Source organism: Equus przewalskii, chromosome 1 (genome assembly GCF_037783145.1).
Source record: "Equus przewalskii isolate Varuska chromosome 1, EquPr2, whole genome shotgun sequence".
In the NCBI taxonomy this organism is placed as follows: domain Eukaryota; kingdom Metazoa; phylum Chordata; class Mammalia; order Perissodactyla; family Equidae; genus Equus; species Equus przewalskii.
Genome location: NC_091831.1, coordinates 118,653,778 through 118,677,426, shown reverse-complemented (window position 1 = coordinate 118,677,426; position 23,649 = coordinate 118,653,778). Strand labels below are relative to the sequence as shown.

The following is a 23,649-nucleotide window of genomic DNA, read 5'->3' as shown; positions in this document are numbered from 1 at the left end:
TTGTTGAAGCAGTGAATGAACTCCATTGGTATTTTATCTCTGGCAGTGTCTAAACCAAAGAAAATCACACTTGTCTTTCAGAGGAGGGAATATATTTAAATACCAAGAACTGCAGTTCCTGGTAAGACCTTTTAGAAAATGACGTTACCAACAGCAGCAACTGGAAACTCAGCAGAATGCTTAAGTGCTAAAAACAGAGTGAAATGAGCCAAGACTTGAACAGTCATGGTTAGGTAGTCTGGGGGGAAGGCGGAGGAGATTCATGACTGCCTAAAGTTTAAGGATCACAAACAACTTTCTATCTTAAGAATTACATATATTTACATTGTGGATCTGGGATACACTTTTCATAGAAGCTGCTGCTCAAATCCAAAGATCACCCAACCTGGGAATCTCCCCCAACTGTTTGAGCCAGCATTTCAGGTAGGAGACAAGTTGTTTCCAGCTGGAGTGGCTCTGGAAAGTCCACTCTAAAATGAAGTCCCCTCTTGTCACTGTCCTCCTCCCGAACCTTCCTTCTGGGACCAAGCGTCATCCCGTGACTCCCAAAGGAAGCTGCCTTCTTTAGTTCTCCATGAGGCTACTAGGGTGGTCTGGGGTATGGGGAGGGTTCTTCAGCTTGGGGGTAGACAGGTGCTCCAATTCATAGTGTCCATTCTCAGAGACCTTGTGTGTGAGTTTCTCCTTCACGCCCTCCTTCTGGCTCCTCTTGTGCTCAATAATCTGCTGGAGCTGGTGTCCAGCATATTCTGGCTTGGTGGTCAGTGGGCCAGATGGCACAGCTACTCCAAGAACATCTGACACCATGTAGGGGCGCAGCCAGCCCACCAGAGGAGTGCTTCCAGGGCTATAGTGGGTCTGCTTGTGGTAGAACAGAAGTCCATCTACCTACAAGAGGGGAAACGAGGGATCAAAATGACTTCTGGGGCTACATGTTACCAGGAGACCCTATACACACAGGGGCACTCTTTCTTGTGGTCCAACTCCTTTTTTCTGGGTCACTGCCAGAGGAAAAAGAGTCCTCATTTCTCATGCATGCAATATCTCTATATGAAGAAATGGCCTAGAAAAACTAAATTTTAGAAAATAAAAACATAAATAGTACTTTTCCTGTTTATAGGGTGCTTTCCTACCTACTATTTCACCCTCTTACCCACCATAAGGATGTTTGAGAGATGGGGCTGCTCAGGCTCATGGAGTTCTGGGGGCCTCCCTAAAAACATACAGTAAGCATAAAGCAGAAATTCAACTTGAACCCAGATCTCCTGTCCCCAAATCCCATGCATTTTCCACCACCCAGAGGTCTCTGTAGTGGGGCACATGCTCCATGCAGGGAACAAAGCAGGGGAACTGGATGGGCTCCTTTGAGATGCTCGACTGCTGAGCACAGGAGAAACAGGCTGTCAAGAAGCTCTGCTCCCCATGCCACTGTTGGCTGCCTAAATCTTCCCCCAAATTGTTTGTGAGCTATATTCTGGGAAGCTCAGTTTTTCTCAACAGGAAGATCTCCTACAAGTCCCATATTTTCTTTTGCGTGATTCAGTGACTCATCTCTAAAAAGCATTTATTGTCACTGGGCCTAAGGGTTATAAATAAAGATGGTGTTCTTACCACTTTCTTAATTGACTCCCAGAAATGAAGGCAACTCAGCCTTTGCTATTTTCTCATTTGGGAAGCTGTGATCCTTTTAGCAAAATTATATTCAGTTCAAGCAAATACTTGCAGGTGACTAGGCAGAATTTTAAAGGGTATGATGAGCAAGGGAAAGTTTGCTTGTTGAGCCTAGAGAGGGTAACTGCAGGTTTGAGGATCACAAAAGACTGCCCAGGACTGAGGAGCTTCTGGGAACATGAAACTTTCAGCGTTAAGACTGGAAAAGTCCAGGACAAACCAGAACGAGTTGGTCACCCTATTCCCATGCCACTGCTTAAAAAGCACTGCCATCCCCAGGGAGTATTTCCTCTTTGGAGCAAGTATTAGGAGTTCACACCACTGCGATCTGTCAGTCATAGAAGCCCCTTTACTTTACAACCAGCCATGGCAGTCAAACAAGGGGCCTGGTTCTCTGGTTTGTAGCAAAAAGAAGCACACAAGAAGGAGCTAGGAATGGAACCTCCCCCTGCCCCACAGGCCTCAGTTTCTCCATCTGTAAAATGAGAGTTAGATGAGCTGTCCTTTCAGGGCCCTTCCAGCTCTGGCATTCTGACTTATCCATCAGGGTGGAGCTGAGGCTCTGTAAGGCAGCAAGCATGTCCTTTCCCAGGAATCAGCTTTCAGCCCTTTTCTGATGCTTTGATGTGGCAAAGACAGAGGATCTCTTAGGACTCCATGTAGCCAAGTTTCCCTGTGTCCTACAATCACATCACAGCAATAAAGACAATGATTTTGTTACCTCAAAAGGGAAATCCATAGACAGCACCTTACACAGGCTCTCAGGGGTACAAGGGAAATTCTTTAGCCCCACAAATTTAAACTAAAATATGAATTAGAACAAAGAATTAGTATGTTTCAAATAACATTGGTTCCAGCAATTAAAAAGCTATATCAAAGAAGAAAAGTTTTCAGTTTCATTCTTCCCTACTTTCTCCCCTCCACCTACCCTCTGAATTACAGGTCAGTGGTTCTCAGCCTTGCTTTATACAAAAGAATCATCTGGGGGACTCTTAAAAATTACTGATGTCCAGGCCACACCCTGAGATTCTGACTGAACTGGTCTGAGGTGGGGCCCAGGCATTTTTTTAAGCTCTCCAGTTGATTTTAACATGCAGTCAGGACTGAGAACCACTGTCCTGTGCTAGGTTTAAGGACTATATGTGATTCTCCCAGCCCTGTGACAGTTGCCCCTTAATGAAGGGTTAGGGAAGCCCCTTTCATACCAGCAAGGATTTTTAGTCTGAAGTAGTATAACAAAGTGATTAGGACTACAAACTCTGAAGTGAGATTGCCTGGGTTTGAATCTCAGCTTTGCCAATCATTTAATCTCCATATGCCTGTTTTCCCATCTGTAAAATGGGATAATAAAAGCATCGACTTCATAGGCTTGTTGTGCAGATTCAATAAGATAATACACGTAGAGTACCTACAATAGCATCTCAGGGAGCAGCCCCATGCTCCCCTTCTTCAGTGATGTTCTTCCAGGACTCTACCATCACGGGAAGTACTGACCCCAATTATTGTCCTGTAACTGGTTATCCAATTGCCTTTAAAAAATCTGTAAGCAATCCACGTAAATGCCAATCTGCAGAGTTTAACTAATAAAATGCCCAGAAAATAGCCGTCACATATTTAAATCATTGAGGGGATAGCCAAAACACTTGGGCTATCATCCTGGACTGTGAGAGCTGGGGAAGGCCTTCCCATCTCTCAGCCTATATTCTCATCTATAAAAGAGAGGACTGAATAGATGAGGACACTCTTAGTTCAGATACAAGAGCAGAGGTTCTCAAAGTGTGGTCCACAGACAAGCAGTATCAGCATTACTGGGGAACTTGTTAGAAATGCAAACTCTCAGGCCTCACCCTAGACCTACTGAATCAGAAACTCTAGGGATGAGACCCAGGAGTCTGTTTTACCAAGCTTCTAGGTGCTGCTGATGCATGCTACAGTTTGAGAACCACTGTATTAGAATTCTAAATAACATTATTAATAAATGCAGTTATTAGCATTTTATATCTAACACTATTTACTGAGCACCTACCATAAGTATTATGCTAGGAGGACTTGCATATTTCTATCATTTGGTTCTTAGAACAATCCTGTAAAGTAGGTGTTATTAACCCTACTATACAGATGAAGAAACTAAAGCCAAGTGAAGTTATTAACTTAGTAATTGTTAAAGCCAAAAGTGGAATTCAGATCTGGATGACTGTTAAGCCCATACTCTTCCCATTATGCCATGCTGCCTCAAAAAAAGAGAATTTCATTCATAATGATTATATTTAGATAACAGATCAATCCAAACCAATCCCCACAAAGAACTCTCTAATCCTAATACCAGATCTTACAGGGTTGAGCTTGGTCTTCTCTCCCAGTCCTTCTTCTTCTGGTAACTTTGAATGCATCCAGTAGAATCGGAAATCGGTCTGCCACAGAGAAGGAAAAAAAAAAAGATGAAATATTGCTCATCTCAAACTACAATATGAACAAAAACACCCCATTCTAAGTAGCCACCTGATTTATGAAGACATAAGCCCTCCTATCATTACCCTCTTTTCCCTTAAAACACTACCATAAGGTCAAGAAAGTGTTTATAAAATCTTTGAAGATTTTTTCATAAAATCCAATAGGATTATTAATAGCAGTAGAGCCAATATTTATCACTGAAGGCCTACTATGTGTCAGGCTCCATGCTAAGGACTTTACACACATAATCTTATTAATCCTCAACCACCCTCTGAAAGTTATGGTTGTCTCCATTTTACAGGTGAAGACTCTGAGCCTCAGAGAAATTATGTCATTTGCTCAGGTGCACAAGGAAGATGCTGTGGGACCCAGGAATCTCCAACTCCAAAGCATGTTATGTTAACCTTTGTTTTACTTTAATCCCAAGGATTAGAAACTACTACACAATTGTGACTTCTCATAAACTACTTTATTCTCTGAATTACTGATATGTACCCTTCTATAGTTATTTAGGGCCTTTTCTTTGTTTTAAATTATTTTACCTTCAGAAATTAAAAAAAACAGTTTTTATTTATACTATAAAAATATAGGTTGTTTTAGTTACCAAATTTATAGGTTTGTGAATCCATTTTATAAAACACCCTTGAACAGAATTAAAGGAAAATATGTTCTGAATTGAATTTACAAGTTCTGAGTTTTCGGCTCGACTCTGCACTTGAGCAAGGTAGTGAACATCTGTGGCTCTCGGTTTCCATATCTATATGATGAAGAATAATAATAGTACTTACATTATAGAGTTGTTATAAGGGAATCAATGAGGTAATGCTCATAAAGTGTTTAGCAATGCAAATCTTGGCTGTTATTGTTTGAATGAGGTGCACGTGAGAATTCTGAAGTCCCGCATGATTTGGAAACCTAGCTTGGGGAAGTGGCTTTGGAAAGCAGCAGCCTGTGGTGATAACCTATGATTCTCACACTTGGGCCGGCATGAGGAGCTCCTGGAGGCTTGTAAAACATAAGCCTCACCTCCATAGTTTCTAATTTAGCAGATCTGAGAATTTGTACTTCTAACAACTTTCTGAGGCCACACATAGAGAACCATTATGATAAAATAATGGAAAGGAAACATAAAAAAACTACCACTATAAAACTGGGACAATTGGGAACAGAGAAGGAACCTGTGGGGCTGACCTAGCCTCTCTCTGATGACTGCTACTGTCATTCTTGTAAGAACTGCCAATCCGAGAAAAATGTTGAGGGAAGGGGAAAATTGAGCAGAGAATATTTGGGCCTCCCCTCACTTGGAAAAATCTCCTTCCAGAGCTAGCCCCTCAGAGATTTGAGGCTTTAGTGTTACACGAAGGAGGCCCTGCCATTTTCAGGGTCAGGATGTGGCTGGTGAAGAAGTGAAGGTGGCAGGAGTCTATTTGATAGTGCCTTACATCCACCTTCTCTCCCTTGTGCTGCCTGCACAAGGTGGCCTCCCTTCGCCCACAATCTTCCCTGCCAGCAATCCTCGCACACTCTGGAGAGGGGAGGAGACAGTTACAGCTCCTACAGAGTCTCAGCCTACCCCTCTGCTCTGTTTCTCTTTCCTCCCCACAAGAACTGCTATACTTCCCTTAGTTCCTCCTTTTTTAAAACAAAGCTAATTTAAACACTCAAAGATGCAAGGAACATTAGATAATGTTCTTGATACACCACATCCTGTACACATCAAGAAGCTGGTCACGTACCAAACCCACATGCTGAGCCACTTTCCCGGGAGGAGAGGAGAAAACAGGAGAAGACATGAGGGAAGTATCAGTCCTTACCTGGCAGTCATAAAAAGGGTGTCCCCGCCAGCACATCACATCTAGAACATAGTATGTCTGATTCACCTCACTGTAAATGCAATCCAGAATGGTGTAGTCTGGGACAAAAGCAGAAAGTCAGTAGAAGGTTCCCCCTCCAATCAGGGCTCCCTCCACCACAATCTCCTGAGCCCCATCTTGGGGGCTTGGAAACCGAGTCCAATAATCCTCAGTGTTTGCAGTGAGCACCAGAACTAAGGACTAAGGATTCATCAGGAAGAAAGTTCTTCACGGCCCTTTCTGGCTACCTGGTGCAGCTTAATGCTGACCTGAGATAGGACAGCACAAGAGGGATCAAGACACCCTTGGCTAAGTGGAAATTCTGAACTTTCAGATAAATTGGGACATTTACTCACCTTAGAGAAGCTCAACTGTGAAAACAAGTAATCTTCCATTTTAGTTTACAACTACTTTTTGAGTTCCTATCATAGGTACTATGTTCTGTGGGGAATACTGACTATTAAGTAGTCTCTGCCTTTAAGGATGTTACAATCCAGTTAAGGAGATAAGATGATACCGAGGAAAGAACCAAGAGCTGAATTGTACAGCACAAACTAAGAGAAACAGGAGTTCCAGAAAAAGGAGACTGGAGCAGCAGGTAATGCTTCATGGAAGAAATGGGATATAAACAGAGTCTTCTGGGATCAGAGGACTAAAATAACAGGGCAGAGGGGAGGTGGGAGGGCATTTTGGGCTGGAGTACTGAAGTGGCATGAGCAAACGCCCAGAGGTAGAATGAACTGGGCACCTGTGGGGAGCAAGGAGGCAAGCCAGCTGGACAGAGATAGGGTGTGTATGGAGAGTAGGGGAAAGAACGAGGATGGATGGGCCAGAGCCCGCATGTGAAGGCCTCTAAAAGCCAAAGAGGAGTCTCGGCTCAGTACCGAGGACATAAGGAACCACCAAGGGAGCATGAACAGGCAGGGAAGACAGCAGGGTTCAGGCCTAGCTCTGCCACTTCCTCACTGACTGACCATGGGCAAGGCATTTAACCTGCATAATCTTAGTCTCCTCAGCTGGGTCCAGGTAGGAGGGAGAAGCTAAGGTTAGGACAATGATAAAGCAGAAAAGGGAATTTAGCAGGGAAGCCCCTGCAACAGCTTACTGTATGTTACACTTGGTATTCTTAGGGAACTTTCCTCAAAAAACTGCACCTGTCACTTTGTAATGGAAGTCCATGGGAAAGGTGTATTGACCTTAATTCAGGGATTTACTGCCCAGCAGGCCTCACAGGGCTGCATCTATTCTGCAATTGAGGAGGCCTGACATTGAAGGAGAGGGCCTGAGTCCTGTGGGCAGGACAATGTCTACGTGCAGTTTCAAAGGTATGCTTTCAAAATGGGTTTTTAAAAGAACTAACCAAGCAACTTACATTGTCTTTGACTGATTATAAACTTAACAAATGGACAATGTTTGTAGATACCTTTTGCTGTTGTTGAGTTTCGCCTGTTGCCTCCTGGCAGAAGGGAAGAAAACCTGTTGACACAGTAACCACTCTTGGTGTAGGCGCTGGTAGAACCCTGTGTGGAAAGAAAATTACCATTTTCATAGGCATCAAAGTCTCCTCAACTTCTGCTTCTACATTCTGCAGAGGTGTCATCAGCCCAAAGATGGCTCTCAACAAATCCCTCCTGCAGGAAAGTGTTTCAATCCCCATGCCAGGCACAGCAGCTGTGGCGGATAAGGAATAGAGAACGCAAAGAATTCCTCCTGCTACAGACCAGGCAGCAGGAGGGAGCTACTCACCCTGGAGGCCACGATAAGGGCTCTTTTTCCAACGGGGCACACGACCACAATCCATTCCTGCCCCAAATCTGAAGGGACATCAATTAACCACTCAGAGAGCATTAACTGGGAACACAAAAAATGGTGTTAAAAATCAACAGCAATGTGCTGCTCCAATGTTTACAGTGACGAAGAATTCATGTCCTATGTATATCATGAAAATACATCTAAACGATTGAGGGTAGAAAAGGCTGACAGTGGGACCTCCACCCCACTTGCTCTTAGCAGTCAACTCATCTCCCGCTCAACTGATGGGATGGAGGCCACTTACTGTGAACTTCAGCTTCTCTCTTCACTTTCACTACCTGCATCCATTCTCACTACTTCACCTCCTGTATGTGGGTGATAGGACCCCTTTCCTTTTGTTACTTTGTCCACCCACCTACCATGATCATAATGATTATGTTCCAGGGTTATACCTCAGAGATGAATAAGGTCCCTGACCTTGAGATGCTCTGAGACTAGATCATCATTTCCCAAACTGGTGACCTGTATTGTACTAAAGGATGTTAGGAAATCTGCCTCAAAAAAAAAAAAAGCTGTGGTGAAAAGAATTAGAAAAGATTAACTCTTCCACTCATCACTCATAGTCCCTCCCATCTAAAGTAACACTTTGGCCCATCAATTAATTCCTCCCACTGAATCTTTCATCATTCCTTCCTCTTAGTCCACAAAACACTCAACCCCAATCTTCAAAAACAAAACAAAAATAAAACCTTTTCATCACTCTGCGCTTCTCTTAAGATATTCCATTTTCCTCTTTTTTTAAAACTACTTCATATTTCCTGATGCTGCCTTCCCGCCCACTCTGACACCCTCAGTCCAGATTTGCTACCCCAAGCCCTGCAAAATCAGTGACCTCCTCGCTGCCAAGTCTCTCTCTTCCCTCACCTCCCCCTTGTTCTCCCCGCTCCACTCCTTGTATGATGCTGCCAGTCACATCCGCCTCCTCCTTGACATATGTTCCCGTGGACCCAAGACACAGTGCTATTCCGTTTTTTCCTCCAAACCTTCCTCCCCACACTCCCCCAAATCATGTCAATAATATTCAGGGGGCTATTTTAGGTTCGCCTTTTCTGTTCCCTTAGATGCTGTCCCCTTGGGGGTGGATTTCATCTACTTCTGTACCTTCACTCATTGCTCCTAAGACGATGTCTCCCAATTCTACTTTTACATCTCCAGAGCTCTTTCCTTTCCTCCAGGCCTATATTTCTGGCTGTCCACTCAGTGTCTCTTTCTCTGTTTGTCCCCTCTTTAATTTAAACTCAGCATCTCCAAAAGGGAATTCATTGCCTTCTGTTGCCCCAAGCACTTCTCATCTCTGCAACACCCACCCTTCCCTTCTGCATTCTGCAGCTCTGTTAATGGTACCACCATTCTCTCTTACTGAATCTTAATCCCAAGGCATAATCAACCCTCCCTTAAAGAATAATAGTAATACAACACCAAAAGCACAAGTGACAAAACAAAAAAAACAAATTAGACTACATCAAAATTTAAAACTTTTGTGCTGCCAATGATACCATAAACAAAGTGAAGAGACAACTCACAGAATAGAAGAAAATATTTGCAAATCACGTATCTGATAAGGGACTTATATCTAGAATATATATATATATATAAAGAACTCTTACAACTCAAAAATAAAAGACAACCCAATTAAAAAATAGGCAAAGGATTTGAATAGACATTTCTCTAAAGAAGATATACAAATAGCTAATAAGTACATGAAAAGATGCTCAAAAGCATTAATCAGTAGGGAAATGCAAATCAAAACCATGAGACACCACTTCATACCCACCAGGATGGCTATACCCAAAAGCACGGACAATAACAAGTATTGGCAAATATGTGGAAAAACTGGAACTCTCATACACTGCTGGTGGGAACATAAAAAGGAATAGTCACTTTGGAAATCCATCTGGCCTCAAAAGATTAAACATAGAGTTACCATATGACCCAATAATTCCACTCCCAGGTATATACCCAAGAGAAATGGAAACATATGTCCACAAAAACACTTGTAAATGAGGGGCCAGCCCAGTGGCGCAGCAGTTAAGTGCGCATGTTCCGCTTCTCAGCAGCCCAGGGTTTGCCAGTTTGGATCCTGGGTGCGGACATGGCACCGCTTGGCAAAAGCCATGCTGTGGTAGGCGTCCCACATAGAAAGTAGAGGAAGATGGGCACGGATGTGAGCTCAGGGCCAGCCTTCCTCAGCAAAAAGAGGAGGATTGGCAGCAGTTATTAGTTCAGGGCTAATCTTCCTCCAAAAAAAAAAAGCAGCTAATATTTGTGAGGCATTTATAATGGGCTCTGAGCTAGGTATTTAAGGTACATTATCTAATTTAATCCTTCTAACAATCCTATGAGATAGGTACTATTACTATCTCCCATTTTACAGATATGAAACCAGAGACTTAGAGTAGTTAAGTAACTTGCTCAATTTCAACAAAGAGTCTGGCTTTGAGGTCAGGTCTATGTGACCTCAGAGCTTAAACCCTTAACCACTTCTCATACTGCCTCTCCTATCCAATCCACTGCTAAATTCTGTCCAATCTACCTGGCAACATTTCTCACACTCATGACCTCTTTTTCCTCCCACATTCACTGTCCTTGGCTCCCATCACTAGATGATTTTAGCAAACTAAAGAGCTTACTACAGTCTCTCCCTTCCAGGCCCTTCTACACACTGATGTGGGTGTCATCATATGAAGTCCCAACTCTGGCCCTGGCTCAAAAATTCTCAGGGGTTCCCCAGAATCTAAATCTCAATCTAAACTTCTACACATATTTCTGCTGTACTCCATCCCCCAACCTTATGCTGCTCCATCCTCATGGCCTGCACACTGCTCCTGAACACATCATATACTCCTCTCCCACCTCTGCGCTCTTGCTTAGCCTGTTCCTGCTGCCTGGAATGCCCTGGAATGCTCTGCACCTCTGCAAGTCAATGTCCTACCCATGCTTTAAAGCTGCCTCCTCTTTCATTAACTTTTTCCTGATTTCAAACCCTGCTTCCTTCCCTGTTTGAAGTTAATCTCACTTTCTTATAGCAAAAGCAATAATCTACACTTATTCCAGGAGTGCAGGGGCTATTTATGGCCTATGACTATCTTCCCCACAGCACAGCCTAGCTTAACACAGAGCAGAGCCTTCAGTAATACTTGCTGAACAGAACTGAACTGAACTTTGTCATAGAGGATGTTATCTGTGCTGTATTTGGGGCAGAGAAAGAGGATGGGAGTGTGTGTACCCAGGAACCATATTCTAAAGGTGGGAGAGGATTCTGAGGTGACAAAAACTTGGGTTATACAGAGAGCTATACATTAGGAGGGTAGACCCCTGCCCCCATTCGGACCCATACCCTGTCTTCTGGAATACCTGGACTGCCTAGAGCACTGGACAGTCTCCAGGCCTGCTTCCCCTATGACACCATAGGCCACAGGGGTTTCCTCTCTGGAACAACAGGGAATTTAGTCAAGTTTGTTATAGTGATCTGTTGTTTCATGGCCTCACCCTCATACAGGCCAACTTGCTGGCCTGGGGTGGCTGGGCAGGCTCCTCATATTCAAGGGCAGCTGTACTTCCCACCTTCTACCATCCGAATGTGAAGATCCAAGACTGACATCTTAGTCCACCACTTAGGGAAGACCACCAACCTAGAATGTGGGGTGGGGGCAGTGCTGGGCTGGGAAGGCCCAATCCAGAACAGCTGTGCAATGACTAAGAAATGATAAGCACATGGAATCTGTTAGTATATCGATAGCTCAGGGGCCTTCTGCAGCAGGCTGGCAGCCTCTGGTTCCCAAATCCACTACCCACAGACTCCATCAGTGATCTCCAGTCAGCACACGACACTGTAAGCCATCTCTTCTTTTCACCTCATAAACTTTATGCACATCAGCATTTTTTTTGCAGTTCCCATTCCTTTTCCTCCCTCATCCTCCTCTCTGTATGGCAACATTTATTTCAGTGGACTCTCACTACACAGCAAAGAGAGTGGGACTAGCCAGGCCTAATTGTCTCTGGACTACTCACTTGATTAGCATAGCGTTTTGGTAACTTCTTGCCAGTGTCAATGTCCATTTCTTCGTCATCTTTCTTATCTTCTTCCTCACTCTCCACCCCTGTCCAGTCATCTTCAGCCAGTCTTCTGGCATGATTCACATAATCCAGCCGCTTGCTGGAGAAAAAAATGGCATAAAGACAGATCTTTATGTCTTATGAAGACGCCCTACAATGTGACAGATTTAATTCAAAGGCTCCAAATTCTGGAGCAACTTGGGGATTCTCCAATCCCTAAGGAGTAAAAGACAATAGAATTTCCTTTGTAAGGCTCAACTAGTTGACCACCTGATCACAGAACCTAAATAGGAAACCCCCTCTGAACACACTCAGCCTTCCTCAGAGTTTCCTAAGAATGGGCAAAGTAAAATATTCAAAGAATTTTCAAGGTTCAGTAGTGGCTGACCACACTCCCACCTGCCCCCTCCCCACCAAATCTCCCACCTTCACCCCAGGTGAAAGCTGACACTTCCCTGCAAGGCAGATAGCTAGTCCAAAGGCCCCCTGGGACTGAAGAGAGCAAACACTGAAATGCAGTGAGAAGTTTAAAACAAGGACAGCTTCTAGGGCTTTCCACTTTATACAGCTTTCTGAGGAGCAGCCAGGCCTTTCTCCAGTTCTTATCCAACTTTCAAAAAAGGTCACTTAGAAAAAACTAAGGGGGCCGGCCCCGTGGCATAGTGGTTAAGTTCAGTGTGCTCCCCTTTGGCAGCCTGGGTTCACAGGTTTGGATCCCAGGCACAGACCTGCACCACTCCTCAGCCATAATGTGGCAGCAACCTACATATAAAAAAAGTGGAGGAAGATTGGCACAGATGTTAGCTCAGGGCTAATCTTCCTCAGCAAAAAAAATAAAAGAAAAAACTAAGGAAAAGAGTAGACTTTAGTTACTAATAAGGTATCAATATTGGTTCATTAGTTGTGACAAGTGTAGTATAATGTAAGATGTTAGCAATATAGGAAACAGGATGCAGAGTATGTGGGAACTCTTTGTACTACACAACTTTTCTGTAAACTAAAATTTTTCAAAAATAGAATGTTTACTGAAGGAAAAAAATGCCACTTAGTTTATGATTTAATACCTTTTACTTGTTTCTCTTTATTGTTATCTTGCTCTTTTTAAAAAACTGCATATTCTAGAAAGTTTGTGAAATTGAGAAGAAAAAGAATCTTTTGAAACCTGATTGTTCCAAAGTGCTTTGTAGATATCACGTAACCTCCTACACTTGGTTTCCTCAACGCTAAGGAGAGAGATCAACCACTGAGGCAATGAGACCAACTCAGCTGGTTTCTTCTCACACACACACATGTTCATGTACATTCACACAAAGGTACACACCAGAGAGAGCATACGAAGCACAGTGCTCTTTTATTTCAAGAATAAAGGAGAGCTGGTGTACTTGTACATGTGGGAAAGGATGTGTGTCCGTGGTTACTTCCCAGGCACTATCTAATCACAAGACAAGGAAACTATCCAGATGCTCATCAGTAGAGGATTGGTTAGATTACATTATGAACTATTCAGTTAATGGAATATCTGGCACCATAAAAAAGGAATGAGGAGGCACTTAATGAACTGATACAGCATCTCTTCAAAAAACACTATTAAACAAATGTACAGAATAGTGTTTTGTACGCTGCTACTTCTGTTAAAGAAAAAAAAGGTTATGTACATATACAACGACATATCTCATATGTGATTGCTCATATCTGTGTAGACTATCTTTGGAAGGATACACAAGAAACTAATAATACGGGAGAGAAACTAGATGATTAGGGGACAAAACTGGGAGGGAGACTTTTCACCATGTACTTTTATATATTTTGAATTTTGAACCATATGAACATATTACCTATTCCAAATTAATTAATTACAATTTTTAAAAACCAGTGGGTGGGTGGGGGGAGTGATCTGAGCAACCCAGAGGCCACAGGGAGCCATCTCTGCTAAACACATCCAGTGATGCAGCACTGGGAAGAATGCAGACGGGATGGAGACTGCAGCTGTTAACAGTTCCTCCTAATCCTGAATTCCATAATTTATTACCCAGAAGAGGCCTGAGTAGCACTGAGAATAAAAGGAGAGGCCCTGCCTTCAGAACAGCCCCACCTCAAACACTCCTATCCTGCTTGCTCATCTTGGCATAGAGAATGAAGTGTATGGAAGACATTTCCTCAGATTCCCTGTGGAATTATTTGTCTTGAACTCCCAAGGGCTCCACAGGAACATTTGGGTTGAAGGCAGACAGGAAGACCACATCACTGCAACGATTCAGAGTGCAGGAGAAGCCACACAGGGAATGTGGGGAGTGGAAGTCTGGGCGTGGCTTTCACAAGTCCCTAAACTGCCAAAGCTCAGTACTGCTGCCAGGAAAAAAAGAAAAAATTAACCAAATAATTGAGCTTTTGCTTTCCAACTTCAGTCTCTCCCTACTTCCTCATCTTTTCCTAAACTCTGGGTGTAAAGGATGTCTACCTCTGCTAGGATTTACCCCTCCCAACCTCGAGGGCAAGATGATCAACCTACAAAGGGTCTACTTTGAAGAGGGTTCTGTAGACACAAGCCCAGAGCCTCCTGAATGGTTCACAGCTCTCGCCTAGAGAAAGAGGCCAAGGCATTAAAATATCCCTTACGATTTCTGCAGTTCCAGCAATCGGCGGCGGCGCTCGCTCTGCTCCAAGGAACTGTACTTGGACTTGTACTGGGATAGGCGGGGGTGTGGGGCAGCTGTGCTGTTCAGATCTTGAGACACAGAAAAGCTACTAGCCAGGGCTTGACTCAGCTCTTCCATCTTCCCTACAAACGAAAACATCAGAAAATGGTTTGTTCACTTCATATCACCTCCTGTGTACAGGCAGTTTATGATGTAACGAGATGGCTACAGTCCTAAAAAACCTCACTTAATCCAAAATCACAACTGTTTCCATGGGAAAAAAAGAAGTTAAAGGGTAAATGAGTTACATATGAGTAATAAAGTTATTTGCTACAGATATTTAAATAATGATCATTCTGATAGCTCTGAGTGTATAGATATAAACTTAAACATTAACCACTAAGTAAACTCATCTCATGATTGAATCTAACTTTTACTCTTTGTCATCCATCACCAGGGCCATGTCATTAATTCCTTCTTACCACTAGTGACATCCAGTGATGTGATCAACTATCTAACTTTTCCCTGAATAGTTCTAAATAGCCATTACTCAATAATTAATATAACTTTCTGATGCAAGTTTTATCCAGTTGGTTGTTTAATTTTCTAATAAACACCAACTCACATTAAGAAAATTTAGCTTCAGGAGAAATACTGGTTCTGGGGCCCCTGGTGGAAAACAAGAGGAGCCAAAAACCAAATCTGGCAGTTACCTTCTCATTTTATACTTTGTTTTGTTTCTTTGTTTGTTTGTTTTGGATGGGCAGAAGGAAGGCTTCAGGGCTATCTATGTCAGGCTCACTTGGAAAAGAGCTAGAATGTCAAAGGCTGCCTCCCAGTTAACACCAGCTGCTCCAGGAGTGTGGACTGACATGTGGTACATTTGGGAGACAGGGAGTAGACATCATGTTAGAGACGGACTACCCAGGTGGACCCTAAAGAACAGGAGTGGAGATGGGGCTGGCCCGGTGGCGCAGTGGTTAAGTGCTCACATTCCGCTTCGGGGGCCCGAGGTTCGCTGGTTCGGATCCCAGGTGTGGACATGGCACTGCTTGGCAAAAGCCATGCTGTGGTACCACATATAAAGTAGAGGAAGATGGGCATGGATGTGAGCTCAGGGCCAGTTTTCCTCAGCAAAAAGAGGAGGATTGGCAGCAGAAGTTAGCTCAGGGCTAATCTTTCTCAAAAAAGAAAAAAAAAAAAAGAATAGGAGTGGAGAGAAAGAGGTGAACTCACACCTCACTCACTCTCCTGTGAATGAAGGTATAAGGTGGCACAGGAGCTTACCCAAGGGTTAAAGGTATGTCTCAGACTGTAAGAAAACAGGAACATTTGGAGAAATCTGACTCACACAGCTGGGCTGGCTCAACCCTTCGGTTCTAGTGTAAACCAGAGGTTCGCCACCAGTGCTTAAACTCCACCCTAGGCCAGGTCCCAGTGCTCTGAGCACCACACCCAACAGGTTCATTTCAGAGCCTCCAGTTAAAAATACAACTCTGCGGGGGCCAGCCAGTGGCGTGGCGGTTTGGTTTGTGCACTCTGCTTCAGTGGCCCAGGGTTCACCAGTTCGGATGCCGGGTGCGAACCTATGCACTCCTTATCAAGCCATGCTGCAGCAGGCATCCCATATATATAATAGAGGAGGATGGTCAAGGATGTTAGCTCAGGGCCAGTCTTCCTCAAAAAAACCCAAAAAAACAACTCATGACACATAGCACAACCAGAGGCACTCACAGCTAGAATACACAACTATGTACTGGGGGGCTTTGGGGAGAAAAAGAAGAAGAAAAAAATGAAGAAAACTGGCAACAGTTGTTAGCTCAGGTGCCAATCTTTAAAAAAACAAACAAAAAACTCATGACATAAATTTACCACCTCAACCATTTTTAAGTGTACAGTTCAGTAGCGTTAAGTACTTCACATTGTTGTGCAAGCAAGCTCCATTGAACTCTTTTCATCTTGCAAAACTGAACCTCTATACCCATTAAACATGAAAGTAACTTTTTTCTTACTTAAGATTAACATATTATCAGTGTGGATTTGAGGCGTGTCTTAACATATTTGTAAAGCAAGCAGGGTGGCCATTCCTGGTTGCGGCTGGGTGATGGGTACTTAGAATCCATAATGGTATATTTTCTGTATTTTTCTGTACTTTTGTGTAAGTTTGAACACTTCTATAATCAAAATTTTAAAAAGATTCCTTATGTCTTCGGCTTACCTAAGTACCACCAAATCTAAAACACATTTATTAGGCCTTATCATGCTTTATCTCGGTGTGGGTTCCCGCTCTGCCAAGAATCACAACATTCTTACAACTGACGCCGTGGATACAGGGGCGCTCCCTGTACGTTCCTTTACGGCTGGCTCCTGCTCTTTCAACCCATTCCTTGTATGGTGCTGTCTCCAAGGGTTCTGACCTCATCTTGGGTCGTTTTATCCTCCACCTGTATCCACCACCCTACTAACTCCCAAATTTCCGATCCTCCCTGGTCCCTCCCCCGCGCTCCAGGTCGATGGGTGTCCCTTGCCTCCTCCCCTGGAGTCCCTGCCTCGCGTCCCCCAGCGGCTCCTCGGCGTCTCCCACGGGCTTCAGCCCCGGGGACTCTACCTGGTCCACTCGGCCGTCCTCCCCGCCACAGTCCCGCCCTGCCTTTCTCTAGGGATGAGGTCATCTAGACTTTGCAGGATTCGCCCCTCCCCCACAGAAAGTCCCCCAGGGGTCGTGGCCAGACCGCCCGGAACAGAAGAGCCGAAGCGCGCCCCAAGCGGAGACCCCAGCCTGGCTCTGCCCGTCCGGGTGACACCTCCGGAGGCTGGGAACGCGAAGCCGGGAAGAGGGAGTCACAGCCCTGAGCCAGGGGACTCAGGCTCGAACCCAGGACTCACCGGGCGGAGGTGACACTTCCGCGCGCCGCCGCCGCCGCGACCGCCGCCGGGGACTGACCAATCAGCTGCCTGGAAGACCTGGGCCCGCCCCCTGGGCCGCCGAGTTCCGGGTCCTCCCGCGGCTGCGAACGCCGCGAGTCCTTCCGCGGTCGGCCGCCGCTAGCCGTCACTTCCGCCTTCAACCGCCGGGGCTTTCCTGTCAGCCGGGGCGGGCGCCTCGCTGCTCCTGCGGGGTGCGGGGCAGGACCCCTGCTGCGAGGGCATGGGGCCGGGCCGAGGCCTCCCTCCCAGGCACAAGCTCCGCGGGGCTTCTTTCGCCAACTGGAGGAACCCCGATCTCGCGGGCGAGCATTCTAGGCCCTCCAGCCCCGGGCCCCGCTGCCCGCTTCCCCCGCCCGCCCAGCCTTCAAGGGTGCACCGACAGTCTGCCCCTCCTGTGCCCGAGCTTTGCTGCCCGCTGTGTGAGGGACTCCGCCTACCCGCCCCTCACACCCCCGAGGCTCAGACGATTCGACGTTTCCTCCCTTTCGCCTTTACGACACCAGATACACACCTGGATTACAGCCCCTTTGCTCGGTTTAGGAGTTTTTCTCTTTCCCACTTGGCTATCGGCTTGGCAATGGCAGGCACCTGGCTTGCTTCCTGCTTAAGTAGTCAGCGTCCAGCACAAGGCACTCCGTACACTCTGGGTGAAGAGATGATTGAATTGGTGCAAGGGGTGAGGGGAAGCGGCCGAGATTTGGGAGATCTATCAAACTAGAGTGCAGCGTCTGCGGCGCAAAATAAAAATATGAATAGCCATACATTGAGCCAGACACTGTGTTTCACATGAATTATCTCATTTAATCTTCAAAGAACACAAGAAAGTAGAGACTGAAGCTCAGAGAGGTTGAGTGACTTGGCCAAAGTCACACAGCTTTTGAGCCAAATATTTAAATTTGCAGAATGTTTGACTTATGGAGAAGTAAGTTGGATACTGCTATACTACAGAAACACATTGGCACATTTTGAGTCTAAGGAATGCCAAGATGTGGGCTTGTTGCATATTTTATATACATGACACCATCCATTTGGACTAAAAAGAACAGATGAGACTGACGTGGAGGGTAAAGGGTGCTTGGGGCCCTGGAAAACCAGATTTTTGGACCTCAGAATTTATGTAGGTCAGCTCTATCTTTCAATGGTCAGTCTGAGCAAATCTGTGCACTAGGTTATCTATTTGGTGAATCCATAAATAAAAGCTCGTGTTTGGCTGATTTATGAGACTGACAAAGAAAAGCCCACGGCTTGACTTCACTAGGGAACTTTGACACCAGGATGTTAAGTATTTTGTGTCCCAGAACCACTATTTTTTACCTGCCACCATGGAGGTCACATCCAGTGGTCAGAACTGCACAGAAAAGAACAAAGCCCTGGCACACTGGAGGAATATAGACTGAGACTGACAAAGATGTCCCCAAATTCATGCACTGAGGTAACTTTTGGAAAGCCCCTAAGGACAGGGGCTGGTTGCCAGGGGAATCAACCAAGTGATTAAAGGAGTTGTTATTTTCAGTCCTGGTCCCCGACCCCCTGGGAGGGGAGAGGGGCAGGAAGTTGAGTTAAGCACCGAAGGCCAATGATTTGGTCAATCATGCCTACATAATGAAAATCCTAAATGACTGGGTTTGGAGAGCTTCTGGTTGCTGAAAACATGGAGGTGCTGGGAGGGTGGCACCCCTGGAGAGGAAATGGGAGCTCTGCACCCCTCCCCCCATACTTTGCCCTCTGCATCTCTTCTATCTGGCTGTTCCTGAGTTACATCCTTTTACAATAAACTGATTAATAAGTAAACTGTTTTCTGAGTAGTGTGAATGGCTCTAGCAAATCAATCGGGAGGGAATTGTGGGAACCTCTGATTGATAGCCAGTCCATCATAAGCACAGAGAACAACATGGACTTCAATTGACATCTGAAACCGGGGTTGGCAGAGGCAGTCTTGTGGGAATGAGCTCTTAACCTGTGGGATCTGATACTATATCCGGGTAGATAATGTCAAAACTGAATTAAATTGTAGGATACCCAGCTTTGAATTGAGGGACATTCAGCTTTGTCACAGAATTGCTTGGTGTGTGAACCGCACCCACCCACCCCAGACACACACATTTGGTGACCAGAAGTGTCAGAAGTATTCTATGGGTAGTATTGTGGTAGATAGAGCAGAGAAGAAAAACAGAAAGGTTTTCCTTTACATCCGTAAAGTAGTGAAATTCACAGAGACAGAAAGTAGAAGGGTGGTTGCCAGGTGTTGGACGGAGGGGAAACAGTAGTTATTGTTAGATGGGCACGGAGTCTCAGTTGGGGATGATGAAAAAGTTCTGGAGATGAATGGTGGTGATGGCTGTACAACAATGTGAATGTACTTAATCCCACTGAACTGTATACTTAAAACTGGTAAATTTTCTGTTACGTCTGTTTTACGTCAATAAGAACTGAGAAGTGCTTGAAGTATATTTTTCTTTGATTATAATAGAAATAATCAACACTAGGGGCCAGCTTCATGGCCTAGTGGTTAAGTTCGACACTTAACTCTGCTTCAGCAGCCCAGGTTCAGTCCCTGGGCACGGACCTACACCACTCGTTGGCAACCCACATACAAAATAGAGGAAGAATGGCAGAGATATTAGCTCAGGGCCAGTCGTCCTCAAGTGAAAAAAAGAAGAAAGGAGGAAGATTGGCAACAGATGCTAGCTCAGGGCTAATCTTCCTCAGCCAAAGGAAAAAAAAAATGAAAAGAAAGAAAGAAAAAATCAATACTACCTTGAAGGTCCCTTCCTGTTCAGTTTATGCTTATTCATTTTCCTATTTTCATGAAAGTAGCCTGGCTAATTGTCTTCAAGAAGTTTCTTAGAGGGGGGCCGGCCCTGTGGCTGAGTGATTAAGTTCACATGCTCCACTTTGGCAGCCCAGGGTTTCACCAGTTCGAATCCTGGGCGCCAACCTAGCACCGCTCATCAAGCCATGCTGAGGTGGCATCCCACATAACAGAGCCAGAAGGACCTACAACTAGAATATACTACTATGTCGGGGGCTTTGGGGAGAAGAAGAAAAAAAGAAGGAGAAGAAGAAGATCGGCAACAGATGTTAGCTCAGGTGCCAATCTTAAAAAAATAAAAAAAAAATTTTAAAAAGAAGTTCCTTGGAGATATCTCAACTTTAAGCTAACCTTTAAACTTATCTCCTATAGAAGGTCTCCTTCATCTTAAGCAGATAGTACTAGCTGTTTGTTATGGGGAAATGTGTTGACCTACCTGCTATGACTTCAGAGCCTTTCTTCTGTAAATTCTGTAATTTCACTGGTATAGAATATCTTCAACTCACTTTTCAGTTCAAAGGCATCAAGGGGATTTGCCTTGCTTTCTCTTTCAGACCTGACTATGTGACTCTGAAAGAGTAAGATCCTCAAATCTTTTTTTTTTTTCTTCCAGAGAAAGATTCACCCTGAGCTGTCATCTGTAGCCAATCTTTCTCTTTTTTTCCCCTCCCCAAAACCCCAGTGCACGGTTGTATATCCTAGTTGCAAGTCCTTCTAGTTCTTCTATGTGAGCCACCACCACAGCATGGCAACTGACAGACGGGTGGTGTGGTTCTGCGCTCAGGAAATGAACTCGGGCTGCTAAAGCGGTGAGAGTGCCAAACTTTAACCACTAAGCCATCAGGGCTGACTCCTTAAAGCTTTTCCTTGGGCAGTTTCCTTTTAAAATAAACTTAAGTAGAAAGAAAAGCAACATAATTTAAAGAAAATTATTAAGTTTTGACTTATTAGTTGTGAGAGTTTAGCTAACTGCAAAGTTAGGGGGTACAGTCCACACAAGACCGTCCTCATTTCTGCAACACTTGCAAGTACAGGGGGTTCCCCAAACTACTGTTGGGTTTGATAATTCACTAGAAAGACTCACAGAACTCACTGAAAGCTGCTATACTCACGGTTATGAAAAATGAAAAGATACAGATTCAAGTTGTCCAAGGGAAGAAGCACAAAGGACAGAGTTCAAGAAGGTGTGAAACAGAGCTTCCATTGTCCTCTCCCCATGGAGTCAGGACAGCTTTGCTCACCCAGCTTCGGCGTGTGACAATATGCATGGAGTACTGATACCCAGAGAAGAAGCCCATTGGGCCTTGGTGTCCAGAGTTTTCATTGGGGCTCCATCAGATAGAAACGGTTAACTGCCCACATGGCTGATTTCAGTTTCTAGCCCCTCCAGAAGTCCAGCTGCATGACCCAAAGCTCCCATCCTACATCACACTGTTGGTGTGGCTCAGAGCCTCCATCCTATGTCACATCTATGTCACATTGCTGCTATCTGACTGGTCCAAGGACCCCAGGCAAACAAAGACACTTCTATCAGACATTCCAAGGGCTTAGAGATTACTCCCAGAAGCAAGGGTAATGACGTCTTTTTGGGCAAAGTTAAATTCTTTAGTACACAACAATACAAGTGGGAAGTGGTTATAGTGAATATTGTGATAAAGGTTCAGAATGACTAGACCTTGGGAAAAACAGCGTGAGGGCTGGCTGGGCTGGCTGAGCTGAACCTTCTGGAAGTTGGGGATGTGAGAATGAGGGAAACCCAGAGATGATCCATCTGTAGACAGCCAGACACTGCAGTCTCTGTCCTCCCAGGACAGGGACTGTGCCTTCTCTGTACTCCAGCGCTGACAGCACTATGCCTAGCACCAGGGCTGAGACAAAGACGAGGCAAGTGACGGACCTAGCGTGCAAAATTTTAAAAAGGCACTCACTCTCAGAGTTGGCCAAGTGCCCTAGGTGCCTCCCTTGCCTTTCCCTGATCTCAGACCTGCAAGTCACCATCAAAGGAGGCCAAATTTGAAGCAGTTATTAAGCACCTACTGTATGCAAGGCCTTATCCTGGGGGCCATGGTGGGGACACATCTAGGTTCTCATCTTGCCTGAGCCACCCTCTTGGTCATACTCACCCCAGGCACCTTGAGAATAATATTAAAATGATGTGCAAATTAATTACTGCTGCTGGGAGATGAGACAAATGTATTCCAGCCAAGTTGCCATAGTCATCCCAGCCAAGGCAGCCTAGACCAGAGGACAGCCAGCCAGCATTCTCCCCGGGCTTAAGACAGAGCTGAGTTAAGGTGAGCAAACCCGTTAATCCAACAGACATCTGATCCCAGAATCATCAGTAAGCCCAGCAAAGACCGGAAGTGCCCAGCTGACCTGCAGACTTGTGAGCTAAATAAATGCTGATTGTTTTACCCCTGAGTTTTGGGTTTGGTTTGTTACACACCATTATTGAAGCAATAGATAACTTATACAGAAATTGGCAAGACCAGAGGTGCACAAGACTGAGGAGGCATGGAGCTGGGCATTGACAAAGTTCTTACCTAATGCCTACAGACTGAGGCCTGAGCTCTTCTCCTCCTTTCTGCTGGCTATTCTTCTGGCTTGCTCAGCTCCAGCCCTCCTCAGTCCCAAACCCTCAGTTGCTAGCGACCCCTGTGGTCAGAGAGATTTTTACCTTAACACAGCTCACATGCCAAATCGGGCGGAGGCTCGGGAGGGAGGCAGCAGGCCCCAGGCAGGATGGCAGCCTGGGACCTGCTTTCATCCACAGTGCTCCCAGCTGTGTTTGGTCCTATAATTTTGATTCTCCAGACCCAGCAAAAGTCACTTGGACCTCGTTAGACATGAGGCTTGCCCAAGGGTCCCTTTGGCTGCAGAAGCTCTTTAGAGGGCTTTGTGATATTACTGTGAGCACCTTCACTTTTGTCAAGCAGGTGCTGTGTCTTGATAACTGGACAGAGGGAGGATGCCATGCTTGTCCCCTGCCTCAGTCCTGACCTTCTCTTCTGGATTAGGTGTAGTTCCTAGACATAGAGCCTGAGGTAGGGATTGGAGTGTTGTGATTTATCAAGGAGGTACCCTTCAGGAAAAATCTTCAAAGGGGCGAGGGAAGAGGATAGAGAAGAGGAAAGAATAGAGCTAGGAGGTGGTCTCAGGTAAAAGCAAGGATCCGCTTGACCCACCAAGGCTCTGTGCCACAGGGTTGCCCTGCCTTGAGGCCAAGGGCTTGCCCTTTTGTTCCTCACATCAGTCAGTCACTGGCTGCCTGAGTGGTGGCAGTGATGATGGGTATAACCTCTCAGGTGAGGAGGCTCAGATCAGCAGAGACAATTCTCCAGAGAAGGGAGGCAGCCTGAGGGTGGGCACCCTGGCCAGGTAAAGAGCATCTGGGCGGCGTACCAACAGTATCCAAAACAGATTGCAGATC

At 45.2% G+C, this 23,649-nt stretch overlaps 1 protein-coding gene across 14 annotated transcripts; it reads right to left on the bottom strand.

The window, feature by feature from the left end:
* Positions 1–295: 295 nt before the first annotated feature.
* On the bottom strand, positions 296–22,869 carry SNUPN (snurportin 1). 14 transcript variants are annotated; one of them, XM_070574526.1, is made up of 11 exons: positions 22,763–22,869; positions 17,919–18,050; positions 17,366–17,591; positions 14,460–14,622; positions 11,799–11,943; positions 7,722–7,826; positions 7,399–7,495; positions 5,937–6,034; positions 4,005–4,082; positions 2,393–2,473; positions 296–888 (listed from the first exon to the last, which is right to left on the bottom strand). In XM_070574526.1, exons 4-11 carry the CDS (start codon positions 14,615–14,617, stop codon positions 565–567), a joined length of 1,086 nt encoding a protein of 361 aa, XP_070430627.1. In that variant the 5' UTR covers positions 14,618–14,622; positions 17,366–17,591; positions 17,919–18,050; positions 22,763–22,869; the 3' UTR covers positions 296–564. The 14 variants fall into 14 exon arrangements, with proteins under 14 accessions (XP_070430627.1, XP_070430638.1, XP_070430647.1 ...); XM_070574537.1 differs by lacking the exon at positions 22,763–22,869 and adding an exon at positions 21,461–21,736; XM_070574546.1 differs by lacking the exon at positions 17,366–17,591 and having other exon boundaries at positions 22,763–22,825.
* Between the last annotated feature and the right edge of the window lie 780 nt (positions 22,870–23,649).

Excerpts from the sequence above, each read along its gene's own strand:
- SNUPN (XM_070574512.1), bottom strand. The coding sequence starts at position 17,151 with ATGACCTCATCCCTAGAGAAAGGCAGGGCGGGACTGTGGCGGGGAGGA. Across the intron at positions 14,623-17,087 it reads AGGACGGCCGAGTGGACCAG|GGAAGATGGAAGAGCTGAGT; the intron begins GTAGAGTCCCCG and ends TTTCGTTTGTAG. Across the intron at positions 889-2,392 it reads CTATGGATTTCCCTTTTGAG|GTAGATGGACTTCTGTTCTA; the intron begins GTAACAAAATCA and ends CCCCTCTTGTAG.